Source organism: Anabrus simplex, chromosome 8, assembly GCF_040414725.1.
Source record: "Anabrus simplex isolate iqAnaSimp1 chromosome 8, ASM4041472v1, whole genome shotgun sequence".
Classification (NCBI taxonomy): Eukaryota; Metazoa; Arthropoda; class Insecta; order Orthoptera; family Tettigoniidae; genus Anabrus; species Anabrus simplex.
Window position 1 is genome coordinate 124855608 of NC_090272.1, and position 20659 is coordinate 124876266.

The window sequence follows — 20659 nt, forward strand, 5'->3', positions numbered from 1 at the left end:
TCATGCACCCTGGTGCGAAGTGAAAGAACTTTTGATTTAAAGAAGTTTTGTATTCATAAGTATTTTTTACTATTGATGTTCATTTATTTTTGGGTTGGCAATATTTATCTTTTCTTTCAGCCAATTTTGAATCCAACCAATCAATAATTTCTGTAATTAATTTTCTACCAATCACAGTCTTATTCTTCTTCTTCTTCTGTTTTGAGTGTAACTTTTAAATTAACCAATAAATTGAGAGGGTGTGGCTAGTTTAATCTTGAATGGTCTCGAACTTTCCCCGAAGGTTTATAAACTGCGGATTTTCACATCTCTTGGCCAATTGATCATCATCTTACTGAGTGTGTGTGTCGAGCAGGAGGCCTCTTAGTCAGCTGCTAGAACTTCTACCATGTAATGGCCACATAACATCTTTCTTTCTTTCTCGCTCCGCAGTTTAACCCGAGGGAAAGGTCCGAATCATCAATTATGTAACCTTCTTTTCTAAAAATGTAACTTTCTGCCGGCTAATGTAATAACTTCATGAAATCTTCAACTGTAAATCGGGAATAAAGAGTGAGGTACCCTCTCGAGCTCCCCTTCATCTTGGTTTGAGATGCCACGTTTTGTTTCTGCAATGTATTAAAGTTATTTCCATGCGTGCAACCTCAGTAGTTTGGGAATAGCCCCGGTTTCGTCGGCCAAGCGCCCTATAGGTTTTAAGTTTTTGGAGCTCAGTCTTCGACTCCATTCAAATTGTACTCGGGCCGTTTATTTAACCTGTTCTTTTTCATTAAGGCCCTGTAGGTTGGGTACTAGATACCTCTGTGTAATAAGTTTTCTATTTTTAAATAGTGCCTGATAAGGCCAGAGATTATTAGAGTTTCATGCTATATTGCCTTGAGTAGTCTTGGAAAACTGAGAGCACGTTAGCTCTTTTTCAAGTGTTGTAAAAGTGCCTCTGGGAGGCCCGACATTGTAATTTAAGGAGCAAGTGCTCCATGTATTGTGGGATTTCTGCCCTCGAGTAAATTTGTGCTCTTTGTAAATTTGAGCCAGGAGCTCAGGAAAAGTGAAGCGAGGGCTTGAAGCCCATGATCTGTTCAAACCACTAATCGTGGGTTTTTCCCAATCTTGTTTAATGTTTGCTACTTGTACCTGTAAAAATTGTGAAGTTGGAAATTGTTGAAAATATAACCTTCAGTTTTAAGTTTTAAATTCAATTCTTGACATTGTAGTTAGACCCATTCATCCCGGCACCTTCTTTCACCTCTGCGATCCATGATAAACCACAGAACATTTACAATTGTTGTTGTATGCTTCTCAGCAATAAATTTGGACATAATTCTGTGCATTCAGGAAGGTAATTGTTTTCTGTAATGTGCAGTTTCATAATGAAAGGTTGACATAGTTGTTAATAATAATATATTTTAAGTAAGGCAATTATTTTACAGTTCTGAAGAAGTTTAGTAAACCTTTAGCAACAGATAGATGTTGACATAGTGAATAACATATATTGTTCATAACTCCAGGTGTGTGTCTGTTAGGTCATCAGCCCAGAAGCTGGTTGGATCCTCACATAGCACCGCCAAAGGTTATGCGGTTATAAGGAAACCCCAAAAACCAATGGCAGCACAAAAATGAGGCGTACTAGGCAAGATGAGGAGTGAGGTAGTTTGCCATTGCTTTCCTCACTGGGTCAGAGAATACTATTACAGCACCACTGACCCTATGAGCAGCACCTTTCATAACACTCAGATGCACTAGTCATGCTCTGAATGTCATTACTCAGCACTACCCATACCCCAGCAACTTCCACATTGTCACAGCCGTGGATGTTGACTGGGACTTCGGTGGAAACTACACTTTACTCTGGCCTTTGCCAAGAGATGGATGCAAAAGTACTGTATCCATCAAGAAATGACAGCAGGCAGACTCCAGGTGTATGACTCAAATAACGTGGTTTCTGTATATACTAGTCTTTTGGTATTTGACACAGGAATGAAACCATGAATTTTGTGTCATAATTTCAGCAAACACCAGTAGAAAACTGTGGATTGCAAGTTGGGATATTGAAGATGAGCATTGGGGACCAAATAGGAAGAAAAGAATTGATTTGTGGATGTGAGGAAGTAGAATGATTCAGATGATTAAAGAGAATTTTAATTAAACATAAAATGGCTCAGACAGTTGAGGCGCTGGCCTTCTGGCCCCAACCTGGCAGGCTCAATCCTGGCTCAGTTTGGTGACATTTGAAGGTGCTCAAATACACCAGCCTCTTGTCAGCAGATTAACTGGCACATAAAAGAACTCCTGCGGGACAAAATTCCGGCACCTCGGCGTCTACGAAAACCTTAAAAGTAGTTAGTGGGACATAAAGCCAATAAAATTAAACATAAAAAAAATAAAAAGGAAATGTCACTATATCTTCAATCTTGTGTGTTCAAAAGAACCATAAATCATTAAGAGATTTAATTTAAAACCTAAATTTTACCTTATAATGCTTTGTTTTTAATCATGTTTCAATTACTCAAAAGAGCATTCATTTTTGTCCAAAGAAGAATGAGAGTTTGTCTGTTTGTTTTTAGGCCCACTCACAGGCTCGCTATGTGATATTACGCGTACTTCTAGAAGCAGGAGAAGGCTTAGTTACTGTTAAAGAGACTGATCCAGGGAGAGATCTCCTGCTGTCATTGGACCGAACCAAATTACATACTGTGGGAAAAGCTGCTATTGGTACATTTCTGCAGAAACTACAGGTAATTATAATTATTTAAAACTTGTGTCATCATATGAAGATCAAACAAGGTTCAGTGATTACGATACATACTGGTCAGTATTCCTCACACAGTTGTTCAAAGGAACATCATACTTGGATATCTCCTTCAACAGTTTTCATAGGTCATTGCTTTCATCAGATTTTCAAACAGTGCCCGATCTCTTTTGGCACCAACAGGTGCATCTCTATCTTATTCATTGTTAAAGCCTTTGCAATTGCCAGATTATATATAATTGCGATACTTACTGTCATGGAAAAAGTATAGACACTCAAGTTAATAACGGTTTTTCCTTTGTCCCACATAGAAACAAAACCAAACCCCAAACCCCATGGCACTACAGCCCTTGAAGGGCCATGGCCTACCAAGCGACCGCTGCTCAGCCCGAAGGCCTGCAGATTACGAGGTGTCGTGGGGTCAGCACGACGAATCCTCTCGGCCGTTATTCTTGGTTTTCTAGACCGGGGCCGCTATCTCACCGTCAGATAGCTCCTCAATTCTAATCACGTAGGCTGAGTGGACCTCGAACCAGCCCTCAGGTCCAGGTAAAAATCCCTGATCTGGCCGGGAATCGAACCCGGGGCCTCCGGGTGAGAGGCAGGCACGCTACCCCTACACCATGGGGCCGGCTACATAGAAACAAGCTACACCAAAATTTAGCTTATTTTATTCTGTTTAATTATGTAGAGTAGAAATTTTTATCATATCACAGGTTGAACAAAAAAAGTGCCGGTATTTTCTATTTTCCATGGTTTTCGACCTTTACTGTATTGAATTACACGCACGCTACAAGAGTTTGCTGTGGAGGGAATGCTACTGTTCTCAGCACACTCAACTGACCAGAGTTCTTAGCGACAGCGTAATCTATACCCTCTTACTAAAGAACACATAGAAATGAGACATTTTGAAGAAACAATGACTTCTTCTCTACTTTTAAGGAAAGTAAGTTTCCAAATAATTCTGCAAAGTGCATCGATGCATTAATTACTAACAAAACAAAGAGGTCCTTCTCATAAGCCGAAACTTGCAGCGAAATTTGAGATGTGCGTATATAGACAAGAAAGATGTTCCAGCTATCAATACATCTGGAACATCTTTCTTGTCTATATACGTGCATCCAATCAATACGGAAATGAAACTTATAAATAATTATACTAGATATGCTACGTAATTATATAGATATATAATAATGATGTGAGATATGCTATGTAATTATATAGATATATCAAGCGCTAGTCCAATAAAGGTTTCAAACAACTGATGAACGAACAAATATCCACTTATTATACAGCAGGGAACGCCCAACTGATGTTCGACCAGGTAATGTCGCTAGGATTTCCAGGGCGAAGTGCATTGTTCTCGCTGGCCAGTAGGCTGCTTTCTTCTTACACAACCACCCAATTAAATACAAAATCAATATAAAATAAACAATTGCATGCAGGCAAAAAGTCGTTTTAATTTTAGCCTGGCATTTTCATGAGCTTCACGGCTATGATCACCCAGTAATGAAAAAATGTTGTTTTACAAAATTTACAACAACCTTTTTTTTTGCACAAATATCACATAAAGAACAATCTTGGTATACACATCAACAATAACTTACTTTAAGATGTAATAAAATTGGTGACGACCAGATAAATACCTTTAAAGTTATGAATTTTCAAAGTGAGTGCTCCGTTGAAAATGGAAAAAAAATACAGGCACTTTTTTTGTTCAACCGTGTTAAAATTTTAACTGGGTATGATAAAAATTCTACTCCATATAATTAAACGGAGAATAAAATAAGCTAAATTTTGGTGCAGCTTGTTTCTATGTGGGACAAAGGATAAACTTTTTATTAACGTATTAACTCGGGTGTCTATACTTTTTTCCATGATAGTAGAATCTCAAGACTGATAGAGGAATAAGGAGAGAATCAAGAGTTAAATAAGTATTCAGTTTTTGAACTACAGCATGCTTAAATTAATGTTAAAAAATATGGTTTCGTGAAAAATAACTCTTTTTTTTAATCTGGTATATGCTGGAATCAGTCATGAACTTAAATGAGTGGAACAAAAAGATATTATTATTATTATTATTATTATTATTATTATTATTATTATTATTATTATTATTATTATTATTATTATTATTATTATTATTATTATTATTTATTTATTTATTTATTTTCCACTAATTGTAGTTACAATTTAGGGATGGTGAATGGAGAAAGGGCATAGCCCCACATACACAAAAGTGCCTCCATCACCACTTAAAATTATAATATACAAGTATAAAATTACATTCTACATGGTGTTCGTATATACAGTTACCGTATTTACATAGGCATATTTACATAATACGCACAAGATCTGATCAACATTCAAGTAATTAGACACACACACAGAGTGTGTGTGTGTGTGTGTGTGTCTCTCTCTCTCTCTCTCTCTCTCTCTCTCTCTCTCTCTCATTTTAGCTAGGCCGGCTCAATCACTCGGGACCCCATAACTTTCATCCATCCTCCCACTCATACTGAACATTCACACAGTAGATAAATTATGTTTTGTACAGAGGGTTTCGTTATATATACATCTTTTTTACGTCTTTACAAAATTTTTCTGCAGGTAGTTCTTTTATCTGCAATGGGAGTTCATTCCACAACCGAGCAGAACGACTAAAGAAGCCACTTTGATATGATGCTGTTCTTGCAAATGGAGGGAAAAGGGACACACCTCGACCTCTTTGAGCGGAACGATAGTTCAGCTGTAAGCGGTTGAAAGGGTTTATATGAATGTTACCTGCGAGGGATTTTCTCAGGAAAGCAATATCTATTTGTTTACAGAGGGATGTTATGGAGGGCAGTGACCTGGCTGTATTTAAATGACCGCGTTGAGTAATTAGTTGTTCTGCTCGGCGTTGAACTCTCTCTAGTTTCGTCATGTTCTCCACTGTAGTAGGGTGCCAGGAAGGAAGCCCGTACAACAGTATTGGCCATACTAACGACAAATAGGCTGTCTGAACGGCTTTCTTCCTGGCTCCCAGTAGAGATCTGCGGATGAATCCCAGGACTCTGTATGCTTTGCACCTTATTTCCTCAACATGCTTATTCCATTTTAAATTGCTGCAGATGTGAATGCCAAGCAATTTTATTGAGGTACAAGGCATCAGGTTTTTACCACACAGTGAAATTTCGTGTTGTAACTGTGATCTTGCTCTAGTAAAGCGGATATATTTACATTTCTGTACATTTATACACATTCTATTTATTTTGCACCACAGAACCACGTTATCGAGATCTGACTGTAACTTATTTACGTCGTTCTCATTGCGAATGGCTCTGTAAATGATGGTGTCATCAGAGTACTGTGCCATAGAAGACGATACACAACCTGGCAGATCCAGCGTAAATATTGTGTACAGCAGCGGCCCTATCACACTACCTTGAATCACACCCGAGGTGACTGAGGTTTGTTTTGACCTGGCCCCACTGAACACAACGCTCTGCGTCCGACCTACCAGGAATGATCGAAACCATGCCTGCAGGTTGCCTTGAATGCCATACTTGTTAAGTTTTAACAACAGTCGTTGATGAGGTACCTGGGGCCTATTCCACAAAAGTATGGTCTTGTACATTACAAGTAAATTCTCTAGTAACTAGTACAAATACCAGAGTTTCTGTTCCACAAAAGAATTTTCTACAGTTGTACTTTACTAGTCCATACTTACAAATTACCAGTGAATTTTTATAGGTATGTTCCACAAAGGTACTAGTACTTGTAATTTACTAGTGAATTGGGAACTATTCTCTACCAGTGAATGGACAATAATATATAAATGTACTAGTGCTATTTAAATATACTTATTTCAGATACATTTTGATAAATATGTGGTCTAGCAGAAGTGATAGTGATGGTAATGAAAATGAAAACTACCGTCTGTATAGGGAAAGAATAAACTTCCAGTTTAACACTATTTGAATACAATGAGAGTTTTAGGTTAAGCACAATATAAGTGGAAGAACTTTTGATGGATATTTATCATAGGTTGAAACATCCTACGAACAGAAATAAATCTCTCTCTGCTAAACAACAGTTAGGCCTACTAACAACACTGCTTTGGCTACGAAATTGTGGTCAGTACCATGGTATTGCACATATGCATGGGATGGCAAAATCTTCGGTCTGTAGGTCAATACATTCTGTGGTAGCTGCAATAAATTATATAAAATTTCCTCAAATTGTTCCTTGACCTGAAAATACTGAACAAACATGTTCCAAGAAGGACATTCCTGGAATCATTAATTCCAAGTAATTCCAATCATTAATCCAACTTTTCCCCTCAGAAGCTCCATGAGCTTTTCCAAATCAAATATTTCCATCCAACCCTTTATTTTGTCTTGTTTTTTCAGACTCTCGCTGAATGCACCGAAATGAATATCTTTCCTTCTTTCTATTTCCTTCAAAATGAATAACTTCCTTTCCTTGACACCATTTTAACAATTCATGTAGAGTGTGCAATTTTGTAACAATTAAGTTTGGCGGCCGAATGTTGTTATTAGCGGCATCCGATTCCATATGACAGACCAAGGAGGGTATGTCAGACTATCGTGGAACATATGCGAGGATCGCGGAAGAACAGAATGGGTGATAATAACGGAGTAATTTCCTATCATCAAAGAAATAAACTGAAAAATAACATTGTAGCATTGAGAAATTCACAGAAATATTAGAGTTCTTTGAATCTTTGCTACATAACTAGCAAGCATAATCTAATTCAACGAATGGAATATGAAGATAAACAGCTGATTCATGCTATGACGTAGTATGTTTATTGATATGCTCTCACTTGTAAAACTTGTAACAATTCACTAGTAATATACAAGAGACTATCAATCTTTTGTGGAACAGAAATGTACAACTCCATACATTACAAGAACCCACACTAGTAACTTGTAATGTACAAGACCATACTTTTGTGGAATAGGCCCCTGATCAGAGGCCTTACTCCAGTCGAGAGTTACGCAGTCCACTTGGGATATATTAGACTGGTCCAGGGAATGTTGCCACTCATCAATTACTGTTGTTAAAAGTGTAGTACAGGATTTTCCAGGGAGGACTCCATGTTGGTTGTTATTCAACAGGTTTCTCTCGTTCAGAAAATCCAGCACATGTTTAACAATTAGGCGTTCCATGCATTTACATAAGCCAGATGTAATAGAGACTGGGCGATAGTTGTCTACATTTTCCCTGTCACCATCTTTGAATACGGGAACGACATTTGCTTTCTTCCATTCTTCTGGAACAGTCCCACTGTTCATTGAAATGTTAAATATTGCACAGAGAGAAGGTGCTAATGCTTCTGCACATCGATGGAGAATTCTGGCCGGCACGTTGTCTGGGCCATTCGCAGCATGAGGTCTAGTTCTCCGAAGACTTGTTACGACCTCGTTAGCAGTGAAGTACAAGCTAGTTAGGGGCAGGAAGGGAGGGGTTGACCTTGGAGTGAACATGTCTTCATCCTTGTCAGCAGTGGAGAAGTTATTTTTAAATTTACTATTGAATGTGTCTGCTATTTCTTGGGGAGAGGAAACTGATAGTCCGTTGTACTTTAAGATGGATGGAGCACTTTTGCTGCTTTTGTTTCTAATGAAAGCCCATAGCTCTTTACTATTGGAACTAAGGCTGTGGATATATGAACTGTAGGCATCACGGATTAATGATTTGAGTTTGTGACATTAACTGATACATGTAACCATTGTCAGCACAGCATTAGTTACAATAGTAAAGAATCTTACCTTTAAAACTTGAACTTCATTGCAACCTTCCTTCTAATCTCTAGCTGTGCTGAGTGGCTCAGACGGTTGAGGCACTGGCCTTCTGACCCCAACTTGGCAGGTTTGATTCTGCTTCAGTCCGGTGGTACACTGAAGAAAATGGAAATTGCAACACCCAGAAGGAGTGGTGCTACATTGCTGCAATTGAACATGCAGGGCGAGTGTTCGGTTGTGCTTCGATGATTACACTTTCAGGTCCCTCTGACCGCAAGTTTGGACAACAATCAATACAGGATGTGCCCACCACGAGCTGCAATACATTGACGAATTCGTCGACGCATGGAGTCAATAAGGCCATGGATCGCTTCCTGAGGAATTGTGGCCCATGCTTGCTGCACTGCATGGGTCAGTTGTTCCAGAGTTGTGGGTGGCTGAGGACGGTTGGCCAGTTGTCGACCCATCATATCCCACACATGCTCAATAGGACTGAGGTCCGGGGATCTGGCGGGCCATTCTAAGGTTGTGATGTCGTGGAGAGCTTCTCTGGAGATGTGTACAGTGTGAACCCGGGCATTGTCCTGCTGAAACATCCCATTAGCAATGTTCGCCATCATAGAGACAACCACTGGATTGAGTACCCTATCAACGTACTGTGCCCTCAACAAGCACTAATTGTGATTTCACATTAAAGCCAATAGCTCCCCAGACCATAATGCTTGGTGTTGGCCCTGTGTGCCTCTCGACAATAAGATCTGGATGGCCCCCTCTCCCCGGTATGTTGGCGCACACGATTCCAGCAATCACTGCAGGCAAGACAGAAGCGCAATTCATCACTAAAGACAACCCTATGCCATTCGTCGACCCACGTCAATCTTTCTCGACACCAGGCCAGCCTTAGACGTCGCTGTTGTGGAGTCAATGGAACACCTTCTGCAGGGACACAAGCTCGTAGGCCAGCTGCACGCAGGAGATTACCAACTGTTTGTTGTGTAATGTGAGGTGCCACAGCTGCTCGAATTTGTGCTGCTTTTGCATGGGGTTCCATCCGGCCATCCGAATGATGCGGCGATCCTCTCTCACAGTTGTCTGTCGCACTGGGCGTGTGCCAGGTCTACGAGTGTGGGTACCTGCATTTGACCACTGCTGCCATACACGTTGTACCGTAGGTGCCTGTCGGCCAACACGTGCAGCGACAATCCTTAGCGATAATCCAGCCTCACACAGCCCAATTATCCGAGCCCTCTCAAACGACGACAGTTGTTGATAGCGTGCTCTTCTCTGTCATCGAAGCATGTTTGACGGGGAACACTTCACTGCACAGACTGCAAGTCAACTACACTACACCAGAGTCCGTATACTGGAGTTGATTGCTCCGTGACCAATCACGTGGGGAGACCTGTAGCAACAATCCAATGGGTCTGAAACTTTGATTGTTTACACACCTACATGGCATAGTTCCATATCTTGAAAATCAACACAAACGACCAGTGCCTTCATGGTGTTGCAATTTCCATTTTCTTAAGTGTATTTGAAGCTGCTCAAATTATGTCAGCCTCGTGTCAGTAGATTTATAGGCACTCATGCAGGACTAAATTCTGGCACCTTGGCGTCTCCTAAAACTGCAAAAAGTAGTTTGTGGGACGTAAAAACAAATAATTATTATTATTATCTTTCTGATCTCTTTTCCATGGATGGTATGTTGCACCATCATGCAATACCATAGCTTTTAACTGTGTATGAACTAAGGTTTATTGGTTCCAGCTCCCTCATCCAATTTGCTGGGAGAAATTGTGTCAGCGATGTTGTGTGCTGTACTCCTGTCTAGTACAGACAAGAGAATCTTTGTGCTTACTTTCATGTCAGTGCACTTTTGTCATGATCCACAACTTCTTATTGTTATATATTTTGTAAGAAGCACTTTTAAAGCTCTTCTGCTTCAGTAATTTTCATATGTTAGGGCAAATGGAATCGCCTATATTCACAATGTTAAATTATGTCTAATATAGGGAACATTTTCCTATACACCACTGCAGCTACAAATATCAATTTTTGATATTGCATGCAAACATATATGTTATCTGTACAGAAACAATTGGTTTTTATGAGTGCTATTCCTGAGTGAGATATTACTTTTTTTTTTTGTTGGTATGAATTTTTAAACACTTTTTTTGAAAATTTCCCCCCCCCCCCCCCCCATTTCAGTAAATATAGAGTACTGTAATGAACATGATCTGAACATTTCAGAATAGTAGAATCTGTAGAATGTAAGAAAACGTTCCTTGAATATGAATGTCTTAAATTTATGGAAAACTGAGCTCAGAGTTAAAACATCCTTGCTGCATAATCACCACTTCCTTCGTCATCTCCAAAGGCATCCTCCAGGCTTCTCTTGGCATTTCTTTAATTTGTCTTGATTCTGGCTAAAATCTTGATTGCACTGTCTGCATTTCTGAGCCTGAGCTTATGTGAAGCCACAATAGCATCAACTGTCTTAAGAAACAGCATGCAACCGGGCGAGTTGGCCATGAGGTTAGAGGCGCACGGCTGTGAGCTTGCATCCGGGGGAAGGTGGGTTCGAATCCCACTGTTGGCAGCCCTGAAGATGGTTTTTCCATGTTTTCCCATTTTCACTCCAGGCAGATGCTGGGGCTGTACCTTAAAAGGCCATGGCTGCTTCCTTCCAACTCCTAGGCCTTTCTTATCCCATCGTCGCCATAAGACCTATCTGTGTCGATGCGATGTAAAGCCACTAGAAAAAAAAAGAAAAGAAATTAAAAAAAAAAAAAAGCATGCAAACCTAACTTTTCAAGAACCTGACAGTTGGTAATTTTCCCTTGCTTGTATGTTCCCACTGCTTTAAAAATTGCTTTCCTTTCTCTTCTGCCAATTCACACACATTTTAAAAACTTTCCCACTAAATCTGGGCATTTCCGTAGAGAGAGAGAGAGAGAGAGAGAGAGAGAGAGAGAGAGATCACAAACTACTGGTACAGCCACAACACAAATTTGAAACAATCAGAATGTTTACAAATACACCAAGGATTACAAAATCCAAGGAATATATATAAGAAACAGAAGAACATCACATGCACAGTGTCAACTATTGAAATCAACCTTTCCTTTACCAAAAGAAAAGTAGGAGCTTTGAAGTCGCGAATGAAGTTTGACAGCTATGGAAAAATAAGATGGTCACAATTACTGTAAGTGTCATGTTCAAGGTGTCATTTTAACACATTGATGACGGGCGCCGAACTAGGCTGCTATCTCATGCAGATCAGATAGTTCAAGCCTCCAAGAAAGGAATTACACTGCTGCACTCAAACCACTGTAACTCGAAATGTATTCAAGATATCGACCTCAAACTTGGAACATGTGCTCACTAGGTTGCTTCGTAGTCTGAACGTTGTGATACTTTTCAAAGAAATCCTGTTTATGGTTCCATTCAATAGTCTTTCTAAGCACAGTGTAGTATGAATGCCGTATTTGTGCCATTTGTATACTCATTGTTTTCAAGTATGCAAGGATTTATCTTTACGACTACTCCCCGTGTAGTGTTAGCCATTAATCATTAGAAATATCTAATTCACTGTCACCTTTTATAACCGGTCTGTACATAATTAATCACAATTATCGGTAGCCGTCGGCAACTGAGTATGCCGCGCCATGTTGACATCAGCACGGGTGCTCCAGGGAATAGCTCTACATATCCGACATTATTTTGTTAAATACATGAAGGTTTAAAGTAAGAAAGATGGAGCAATAATGTACATTCCAAGGCTACACCATTTGGAACTCATAATCTCGCCCACGCCCACAAATTCGTCAGTAATCAAGAAAATACAAGGTGCATAAAAGCGAGAATTTTCGTAGCCCGTCATCTACTGTCGGCTGGAAACTACGAGAATTCTCAGTGCTCATCACCCATATGGCACATCAGTTAATGAATCTGCATATAAATGTTTAAATAGTTTGTCGTCATATAGGGCATGCTGCCATGAGCGCCTTCTTGTACAATGATTCTCGGTGTGTAAGAATATCCGTGACCGAGCTCGATAGCTGCAGTCGATTAAGTGCGGCCAGTTCCAGTATTTGGGAGATAGTGGGTTCGAACCCCACTGTCGGCAACCCTGAAGATGGTTTTCCGTGGTTTCCCATTTTCACACCGGGCAAATGCTGGGGGTGTGTATTCTGCCCGAAGGCAGGTCCGAACCTCAGCAGAGGTGTGCCTGAGCCGGAGTTTACGTACGGTAGGGTGGCCAGTTCCTTTCCACTCCTCCATTCCCTTACTCCCCAACAACAGCACGTGGCAACCCAACCAGATCTTGACCACGCCCAATGTTGCTTAACTTCGGAGATCTCACAGGATCCGGTGTTTCAACACAGCTACGGCCGTTGGTACAAATGCTGGGGCTGTACCTTAATTAAGGCCACGGCCGCTTCTTTCTCAGTCTCAGTCCTTTCCTGTTCCATCTCCGCCATAAGACCTATCTGTGCTGGTGCGACGTAAAGCCAATAGCAAAAATAGAATATCCGTATATATACAAAATTTCCATGGCTACAACGATCGTACAATAAAAAAATACATTGACACTAAAATGCACGATCCCTCTACTCCATGACATGATTGAAAGTAGTTAATTATAGCCAACAGGTAGCACAACAAGCTACAGACAATACCCATGCATAAAAACGGAGATCTCTGGGGCCAGTCGTCACTGTGTTAAAGAGGAAGGTTTAGAGAACAAATTTAGACCAAAAAAAAAAATTTGATTTTTTTTTTTCCCACCCAAAATCCTATTCCATTTCCCCTTAAAGGGGGACATTTTTAGGTAGTATCACTGTTGACATGTATTGGCAGTAATGGCACTATTACAGATACTTTACCTCATTTTCCAAAATGACAGTTTTCCTCTTTGAATGCCTTTGTTCTATTAGGCTTTGAATTTAAAAAGTAGGCCTGCCTTGTTGGCATTAAATATGCCTGTAGAGGCATGTTGGGATGTATGTATGGAATGTCTTTCCACTGAGGTACAGTATGATTGTCAACATATTTTTTTTTTTTTTCATTTTCATATTTGATTTTGTTACCAATCTCATGCCTAATCTCAAATTTATTTAGCTTTCAAAGCATGAAAATCTTCAATGCTGATCCTGGCTGCTAGTTTACTTACTTTGTCATAGAACACAGGACCACTAGTAGAAATGCTATTGAATGTGTGCTCTTGAAATCACCAAACCTGTATTTAGGCAAAAGGAATTTTGAAAAAACCTGAACTCCCCTGAAATTACTTTTATAGTTGCAGTGTGGAGAGCTGTTCTGGTAAGATTCAACACTGCCCGTGCAAAATTACAATCTGAGGAAATGGTATTGTGATGAACTTGTACAGCTGTACTTGCTTTCCGGAATGAAATGAAACTGTCATTTTATATCTATAAAAGTGATTATTGTTAGAAGAATATTCAAAACATTCAGTGGTGCTTCTGTACCCCGTGGGCATACCTAGGAAAGAGGAAAAGCATTTAAACATGATGTGCAGCAATGTCTTAATAGTAAAAAGGAAAGATCCTTTCTTTATGTTTGCCAGGGATCCACCAAACCATCCCTAGAAGTATTAACCGTGACTGTGTAAATCAGCTGAATGTGACCATTTGCTGTGTTCCTATTGGCCGGCAATGTTTCATATTGTCTCTTATAGAACTTGCATCGTTTCCAGGTAGAGAGCTGCCACATTCAGTAAAAGTAAAAGAACTGCAAATTTGAGTGCTCTATCCACAACATGATCACTTTTTGTCATTGTCATGGCTCATGGCATGTGTGGAATTTGAATACTGATTAGTCACGGGATAATTAAGTGATTTATTCCTTGTGGAGTTTGTGAAAGAAGCCCAATGATCTTGTCAGTAGCTGGACCTAACCAATCCAGACCAATGGTTTCGTCACTAGCCGGACCTAACCAATCAAGACCATTGATGGTATTGCAAGTTACTAGAGGCCTGTGAGCCGCTTTGTGGCTCTAACCTGGGGGGGGCTTATGCTCTCAGACTTCCTGCACTTGCATGCCGACATTGGTAAGCCTGCTAAGTGTTTTATGCATTCATCCGAGTGGCACCATGTTGGATGTCTAACCTAACGTTCGCCCCTCTGGATGCACAAGTTTTACCAAACATTAACAAGTGGTAGAAACAGGGGAAAGCAGACCCAAACAAATTAAGAAGCGTAAGAAATTTTTCGATGGAGAGTCTGAATTTGAAACTGAACCAGGAAATGAAAATGATCTAAATTGTATCTTACAGAGCACTTACCTAGAGATATTGGAAAAACTGTCAACAGAGATATAAACATGATTATCTGTATACAGTTAATTTTGAGAATATTCTCATTGTTATCAAACCTCACAGACCGGGCGAGTTGGCCGTGCGGTTAGAGGCGTGCGGCTGTGAGCTTGTATCCAGGAGATCCACTGTGGTTTTTGTGGTTTCCCATTTTCACACCAGGCAAATGCTGGGGCTGTACCTTAATTTAGGCCACAGCCGCTTCCTTCCAACTCCTAGGCCTTTCCTATCCTATCGTTGCCATAAGACCTATCTGTGTCAGTGCGACATAAAGCCACTAGCAAAAAACAAAACAAAAAAAAAAGCAACCCTCACAGAAATTGATCCTGACAAAATTCACAAATCAGCTGGCAAACTGCAATATACTTACCCATCAGATATTGTAGAAGTGTATGGAACAGAATGTATCCATCTGAAATCCTTTCTTTTAGAAGAAGGCATAAATAACCTGCTCTTGTTATTGCTAAACAGTCTAGCTTGAGCAGCTGAAGAGTGAAGTCACGTGGTTGCAGTGCATGCCGTGAACATGGTCGGTATTGAGCAGTACTGGGCTGCGATTGGGAAGTGGCAAGTGAAGCAGAGGAAGGAGACCAAGAATGGACGGGTGTTAAGAAAAGAGGGAGTAAAAATGGGTGAAGCGGTGCTGGTAGTGACAGTGATAGCGGTGCTGCTGGTTATTGGGGGGGGAGGTGGAATTAAACCCAGTCCCAAATACCAGCGGAAAATTTAGCATGGAGGACTTGGCAGCACTTAAGGTGGTAGTGAGTGAAGTAATACAGGAAAAGTGTCAATGGGATAAGGTACAGGACATGATGGAGGAGCAGAGAAAGGAGATAGGGAGCATGAAGAAATGGCTAGAAACGAAGACTGAGGAATCGAACAGGAGAGTGGGCAACAATGAGAAGGAAATAGAGTTATTAAGAGGGAAAGTGAAACATCTGGAAGAGGAGGTGATGATGATGAAGAGAGAAGCGGAGGGGTACAGGCAGGAGAGAATGAAGAAAGCCATATTTATATATGGTGTGGAGGAAGGTGAGAGGGAAGGCAACATCCAAGGTGGTAGAGGTCATATGGGATAGGATGAAGATAAACTTAAGTGAAGTGGACATAGGTGATGTGGAGAGAGTGGGAAAAACTAAAGGACGGAGGCCAATTAGGGTAAACTTTTTCTCAACCCTAATGGCAGAAATTGTGATAAGAAACAGTAATAATTTACAGGGCTAGAAAGTAGGAGTGAAAAGAGACATGTGAAAGGAAGGAAGTGAAAATATGAAGATTTTGAACAGACACCTGTGGAGAGCGAGACATCAGGAACTAAAGGTCCGAATAAGAGGTCAGAGGTTGGTGGTGTCAAACGGAAGATGGGTTAGGGAACACTCAGTTGTGAAGCTGAAGGAGATGGACGAACGCATTAGTTCCGAAGGAGGAGAAATGACAAGGCAAGATGGAAGGAAGAAAGAAGTAACAACGAGGAGTGGAGCCGAGGAAGGAGAGGAGATCAACTCAGGTGAGAATGGACAGTGCAGTCTGGATACAGAAGATCAGAACAGTGAAGGGGTGAGTGAGGGTGAGCAGCAAGAAACGGCGAGAGCAGAGTGCAGTGGTTTAGTGAGCATGAGAAGACTGATCGACAGGAAGGTAAAGCAGTTATGAGCAAAGGAAGAAGTAGGAGTTTAAAAGACCTTTGGGGTAAAGTATGTAAAGGGATGGAGGATACGGAGGGCATGGAACGGAATAGGTTGGTAAAAAAAGGAGGAATGGAGATAGGGGGTGAGGGGGTGAGAATTACAAGGAGTAAGATTAGAGGAGGAAACTTAGAAGGGAGGGAGGGAAAGTTATAACTATATTGGAAAATAGGATGTGTGAATATTGAGGGACTGATAAGCAAAGTAGGAAATAAGAAAGTTCGGGAAGTAATAGAAAGTTTCGATGATGTGTCACTCTTGGAGATGTGGCTGGAAACAGGGAGGGAGATCTCATGGAAGGGGTTTGTGATTAAATATAAATATAGAAAAAAGGAGAGGACTAAGGAATGCGCACCAGGAGGGGTGATAGTACTAATTAGGGAAGAAATGAGTGAACTGGTGGAGGATATACAGATATGAAAGAAATCATATGGTTGAGATTGAATATGGGAAGGGTAGAGGGAAGAGTGAAGAAAATAAATCTAGCGTTCGTATATTGCCATCCTAGTAGTTCAGCACATGCAAATAAGTATCTTTTTTGAAGAGCTATTGGTGGATATTAGTATGATAAGAGAAAAGTTTGCAGGTGAAGAGGATATGATGTTATTCGGAGATTGGAATGCGAGAATAGGGGAACAGAGCCCAGTATATAGTAGGGAGGATAGAAGGTGTATGTTGAAAAGTAGAAGTAGTGAGGATAAAATTATAAACAGTTATGGGGAGAAGCTTCTAGAGATGTGCACTGCGGGAAATTTGTATATTCTGAATGGACGGACGGAGGGTGACAGTACGGGGAAATTTACCTATGTTACTGAGAAGGGAGTTAGTGTGATAGATATGGTTTTAAGCTCAGAAGGAGTGTTGGAGGATATTGTAAGGATGGAAGTTGGAGACTGGATTTAATCACACCATTTCCCAGTGTGGGTTATGTTGAAAAGGGGGGAAGAGAAGCATATAAGGAAGGAAGCTGAGACGAAGGATAAACAAGGGAGTGGATACAACAAGTATAAATGGTCAGAGAAAGTGGGACGGGATTGGGATAGGGTAGCAAAAGAGGAATTACAATTTCTGAAATATGGTTGGGAAGGTGCGTTAGAGGAGAATAATATTGATAAAGCCTTGGAATTGCTGCTACATCCAATAAAGATGATAGCACAGAAGGTAGAATGTAGAAGGAGGAAAACGAAAGAGGGTGAAGAATGGTTTAATAGAGAGTGTGAAGGAATGCGGAGGAGGGTGCTGGGTGCATTAGAAGAGTATAGAAAGAAAGGTGGGAGTGCAGAAAGGGAGGTTTTCTGTAAATTGAGGAAGGAGTTTAAAAAGAAAATTTGTGAGGTAAAAAAGGCGTGGTTAGAGGAACAAACTGAAGCCATAAATATTGTAAGACTAACAGCATTGAAAAAGTATGGGAAAGGATTAATAGAACAATTAAGGGCGGAAGGAGTATAGAGAGAATGAGCATTGAGGAAATTCAGTGGGTGAGGTATTTTGGCAAATTACTCGGGGGAAAGGGGGTAAGGGGGAAGAACGGTGGAGAGAGACGGGGGAAGAAGTAATTTGGAGGAATGGGAGAGTGGCATATTATGAACTGGACAAGGAAATTACAAGGGAAGAAACCTTGAGAGTGATAAGAATTAGGGGCAAGTCGGCGGGGGGATGTAATGGGATAAATAACAAGTTTTGGAAAGAAATTAGCAAAAATGTGACAATGATAGGGGGCATAGTTAAACTATTCAATAAGATCTATGAGGGGTGGAAGTACCGGAAGGAATGGGAAATAGGAATTGTATGTTCAGTATATAAGGGAAAGGGTAGAAAGAACAGTTTGAACAATTATAGAGGAATATCTCTGTTAGACTCCTTAAGTAAAATTTACACGGGGGTGTTGGCGAACAAGTTAAGTGAATGGGCCGAAAGAAATGAAATATTGACAGATTATCAAGGGGGATTTAGAAAAAAGAAAAGAACAGTGGATAATATAATGATAGTAAAGACAGTTTTAGAGAAGTATAGGAGCCTGTCTAGAAGTAAGGTGTATGTGGCAGCAATAGATTTTGAAAAAGCTTTTGATAAGGTGAATAGAGAGGCTCTATTGGAGAAGGGCAGTGGAGGGAATATATAGGGTGGTCAGGTTTTGTGTGTTATTGCTAAACAAGCTTCTGATAGCAAAAATATATCCAAGACTTACTGTATATCCAAATGTGTGTACAGCTTTGAAGATGTGCGTATCTACTCCTGCTGCTGCTCAGCTGAAAGGTCCTTCTCAGCACTTGTGAGGATTAAAAGCTATTCACACTCATCTCAAACCCAAAAAGGCATTGTGCATCTTACAGTGCTTGCCAATGAAACAAATTTGTCAAGTTAGACTATGAAGATGTTATAAGACAAATTTGCTACTCTAAAAATAGGACGTAAGCCAATATCATGCTAATTAGCCCTGTATTTGCATCATTATTAATTGAGTAAACTACCTATTTTTGTCAGCTGCCAAATATTATTATTATTATTTTTATTTTATTTTATTTTATTTTATGCCCACATTGGAGCACTTTATCAATCCATATACATTTAAGTCTTAAGAGTATTAACTACAAATTTGGCTTATGTTTCTTCTTCTGCTCCCAGAACTTTTTCATTCTTTCTGACCTGACTGCCCTTTCTTCATCAGTTACGGTGTACTGTTTGCGTGTAAAAGTTTTTAGTTTAAGTCTCAAGTCTCTGTTTCTCAGGATCCTCTTCTCTTCTCGATCTTCAGCTTGCTGCACTGTCAAACCTCCATCCATCCATTATCTAAAGGCTAAGTCTTGTCGCTGCAGCCACATCCCACGGTCTTCAGCAGTCCTTTTCATCGTGACGTAGGAAGCAAAACCCAGCTTAGTGATTATGTTCCTAAGCTATGAGAGACGGGGTCTTCCTCTCGACTTCTTCCCTAGGACCTTTCCTTCAAAGACATTCTGGAGTAAGGTGTCATGTCATGTTATACGACGTGTCCAAGAAATTTAGCTTTCCTCTGCTCTATTGAATAAATTAAGGTCTGTTTCTCATTAACGTCATTCAAGATTTGGATATTAGTCTTTTTTTCTGTCCAACTCGTCCCTGTTAGTCTTCTCCAGAATCACATTTCAGCCTAACTCATCTAAATCTCTTGGACTTCTTTGAAACAATTATTCTTGGTTTTACTTTTCCAAAAGTAGTTGAAAAGATGTTTCAGTACCCTGGTTTCTGGTAGTCTTGATATGTGGCAGAAAAATGCAACCCTCCTTTTCCGCATTGTGTCTATTATTGACTCGGTTTCCTGGTATACAATTTTGTAATAATAACAATAATAATAATAACAACAATAATATTTGTTTATGGCCATCACACATTGCTGGAAGCCTTCTTTGCAACTCAAAATCTTACAATTTTTTTGTCTGGCAGCCTGTCTTATTTCCTCTGTCCTTCCCCTGTTCATTTTCTGTTCGTCATGGAAGCCTCTGAATCTGTTAGGATGTCTTTGTGATTAATCCATTTATTGTTATTTTACCTTGGAGGCATTCTACTATATTATTTTCTTCTTCTTTTACGGCCTCATTAGACCACTTTAATCAATAATTTTCTGTTCATCTTCTTTGATAAGTGTTCTTTCAATTTGCCCAGCAGCTTTTCATTTGTTCTGATCTTTTCTGTTATTCTTCATCTGTCAATGCCCTTTTCATTGTATGTTTATCTATTTTTGGTTTAAATCTTATATTATTATATAAAAATAGTACTAATTACAAAATCTCAGAAGATTGAGTAAAGGAGTCATCATCCCACTGTTCAAAAAGGGCAACCAACAGAAATGTGGAAATTACAGAGGTATCACGCTGTTGTCATGCACACTGAAGCTGCTGGAAAAGATCATAGAAATGAGACTTAGGATGATAGTGGAACCTTTGCTTGAGGAAGAACAACACGGGTTCAGGAAAGGTCAAAGTACGTGGATCTTATCTTTGCAGTAAAAATGCTGACAGAAAAGTACTGGGAATATGGAAGAAATCTTGTGATTGCATTTAAGGACATTGAAAAAGCATATGATAGTGTTCCTTGAAACAAAATATGGGAATGTCTGGAAGACCTAAAGATGCCAAAGTACTTAATTGACAAAGTCAAGAT

General features: G+C 40.0%; 1 protein-coding gene across 3 annotated transcripts in view; it reads left to right on the plus strand.

The window, feature by feature from the left end:
* DppIII (dipeptidyl peptidase 3) overlaps positions 1-20659 on the plus strand; it is a 200010-nt gene that overhangs the window by 153746 nt on the left and 25605 nt on the right. For all 3 annotated transcript variants that reach the window (XM_068228838.1, XM_067152443.2, XM_068228837.1), the window contains exon 13: positions 2565-2735. In XM_068228838.1, the coding sequence (XP_068084939.1) occupies positions 2565-2735 (171 nt within the window). The remainder of the gene's footprint in view (positions 1-2564; positions 2736-20659) is intronic.